General features: G+C 49.1%; 1 protein-coding gene across 2 annotated transcripts; it reads left to right on the plus strand.

Annotated features, from left to right (window-relative positions):
* Window positions 1-371: 371 nt before the first annotated feature.
* hes4 (hes family bHLH transcription factor 4) lies at window positions 372-2,328 on the plus strand. 2 transcript variants are annotated; one of them, XM_023427373.2, is made up of 4 exons: window positions 372-717; window positions 893-988; window positions 1,096-1,183; window positions 1,306-2,328. In XM_023427373.2, the coding sequence occupies exons 1-4, from the start codon at window positions 610-612 to the stop codon at window positions 1,887-1,889; spliced, it is 876 nt and encodes a 291-aa protein (XP_023283141.1). In that variant the 5' UTR covers window positions 372-609; the 3' UTR covers window positions 1,890-2,328. The 2 variants fall into 2 exon arrangements, with proteins under 2 accessions (XP_023283141.1, XP_023283142.1); XM_023427374.2 differs by having other exon boundaries at window positions 1,309-2,328.
* Window positions 2,329-2,618: the final 290 nt, after the last annotated feature.

A 2,618-nucleotide genomic window follows, 5' to 3' on the forward strand; every position in this document is an offset into this window, starting at 1 on the left:
ACACCGAGCAGTGTAACATATTTAACGAGCACGGAGCAAAGTTGGAAACAAACATCGAGAGCCCCCTCCCACCCCCACCCGCACCCCCACCCCACATCACCACCAACCCTCCCCTTGGTCCCCCGCCTTATCACTTCACAGCCCGGCCCGGCCGCTGCTGCTCGCTCCGCTTTGTTGTTTGTCCCTGCAGGGCTGATTGAGCAGCGCGTGACTGACGGCCCGCGGGGGTGTTGTCCAATCAGCGCTCTGCCCCGCGTCCAATGGGTGAGTCCTCTCTGCTATTGGCTGAGGCGAGTGTGGGAAAGAATGCAGAGAGGGTTTCACACGAACTGGGAGCACGCGAGCCGTCTATAAATACCGGCGCGGCGCGTGTCGGAGGCAGAAGCGGAGATTCGCCCGCGCGGTGCAACGCACGCTCCTGTACTCAGGTGACAGCTCAGTGATAACAAACGCAAACCGATCGGTGGACTCGACTGCCAGGCGTCTCTATAACCGTCTGCAGAGGCTCAAAGTGAATTTCTCAAACTTTTTTTTTTAAGTTTTCATTTCCGTGGCGCTTCCAAAAAAAAGGATTTACTTCTTTACGCCTTTCCTCTGGTTTGATCAACGATGCCAGCTGACACTATGGAAAAGCAGACGGCATCTCCTATTGCCGGTGCCCCTGCAAACGGATCACACACACCGGACAAACCGAAAAATGCCAGCGAGCATAGAAAAGTAAGGATTTTAAATTTCACACGTAAATATGTTGGGTCTCCTTAAAAGGGGGAGTTCAGAGTTTGTATTTCAGCTCACAAGTTGGTTTTATTAAAGTGACAGGACGTTCAATTTACATGTTGACATTTTTGAGTAGTGAACAAGAATTTTAAGTAGAACTGTTTATTCTTTGCAGTCATCCAAACCGATCATGGAAAAACGCCGGAGAGCGAGAATTAACGAAAGCCTTGGGCAGCTCAAGACTCTCATCCTGGACGCACTTAAAAAAGATGTAAGTTAAGACGCAGTTTGCCGCCTTTAACAATCCTTCTTCACAGATGGTTATTTGGTTTCAATGTGGCCTGAATACAGCTCAACTTTTCTTGTTATCTCCCACAGAGCTCCAGACACTCCAAGTTGGAAAAAGCAGACATCCTGGAAATGACAGTGAAGCACTTGAGGAACCTGCAGCGTGTACAAATGAGCGGTAAGTTTATACACAATTTATATGAGTGTGTCAAAAAAAACATTATGAGCTCAATGCGAAGCTGCTGAAAGTCACCAAGCTACAAATGCGTCACTAATATCCGTCCTTTCTCTTCCCCCCAGCAGCGCTCTCAGCAGATGCCACCGTCCTGAGTAAATACAGAGCCGGATTCAACGAGTGCATGAACGAGGTCACCCGCTTCCTGTCCACCTCAGAGGGGGTTAACACGGAGGTGAGGTCGAGGCTCCTCAACCACCTGTCCAGCTGCATGAGCCAGATGATGTCCATGAACTACCCGCAGCAGGCCCCGTCCCAGCAGGCGCACCTGGCTCAGCCTCTCCACGTGCAGCTCCCATCCACTCTGCCCATCAGCGGCGCTGCCATGGGCTCCAAACTCAGTCCTGCCGAGGCCGTCTCCCCCAAGGTCTTTGGTGGGTTCCAGCTGGTTCCCGCAACCGATGGACAGTTCGCTTTTTTGATCCCTAACCCGGCCTTTGCCTCCGCCACAGCCCCAGTCATCCCCCTTTACACAAACGCAGGAGTGCCTGTTGCAGTCAACGCCAGTCCGGTGCACGGCAGCTCAGCACCGACTGCAGCATCTCCAGTTCACGGGATGACGTCCTTCTCCGGGGGGTCCCAGGCGGTCAGTCCGGTGGGGGTCAGCACCGGCTCGGAGAGCAGCGAGCCCGTGTGGCGGCCCTGGTAGCTTAAGGGACAAGAGACTCATGTGAAACCAGTTTGCATTATTTTTACATTTAACTGACTGCACACACAACTGTTGCTGGGGTCGAACCTGTGACTTTTCCCGCTGTGGAATGGTAACTCTAACCACTTAATACCCCCCAGCACTTCTCATTGTTTCGTTTTATGGAACAGGGGTTGTCTCATATGGCACATAGTTTTTATAAGTTATTGTCTGATTCCAATATTTGGATGTCGGTGATAAACGCGCTGTACATGCAGAAGAATTATAGGAAACTTTTGTTATGAAGTACTTTTTATGAAAAGCTTTTAGTTTTGTACAGAGTTGTTATGGATTGTTATACCAAAGCTGTGTTTTATATTCTTTGTTGTTTTGTGTTGAAAAGAAAAAGTGAAGTTGGGTGATGGCCCAGTGTTTTAATAAATGACTTTTCAGAAATTAATGTCTTGTCCACAGCCTGTTTCTATCACGTCCGTGTTGCTTCGTTGTGCTTTATTAAGGAGAATAAAGGCTCCTTCTGTAGTTAAAAGTTACTCTTCATGCTTAAAAGTCACATTAACGAATTGATGTGACGTGAAGGAATGTAGCTTTTAAACAGACTCACACCGCCACCTGAAGCCAAAACCAAGCTACAACCCATTGCTTATGCGCCTGATATGAACTCCAAAATCAATTCATCTAGCCTACTAAATTTTAAGTGGCCACCTTGTCACCAGTTTGGCGGGAGCTCTT

Source organism: Seriola lalandi, unplaced genomic scaffold, assembly GCF_002814215.2.
Source record: "Seriola lalandi dorsalis isolate HSWRI2012SDOR001 ecotype SW California unplaced genomic scaffold, Sedor1 jcf7180002054861, whole genome shotgun sequence".
NCBI lineage: Eukaryota > Metazoa > Chordata > Actinopteri > Carangiformes > Carangidae > Seriola > Seriola lalandi.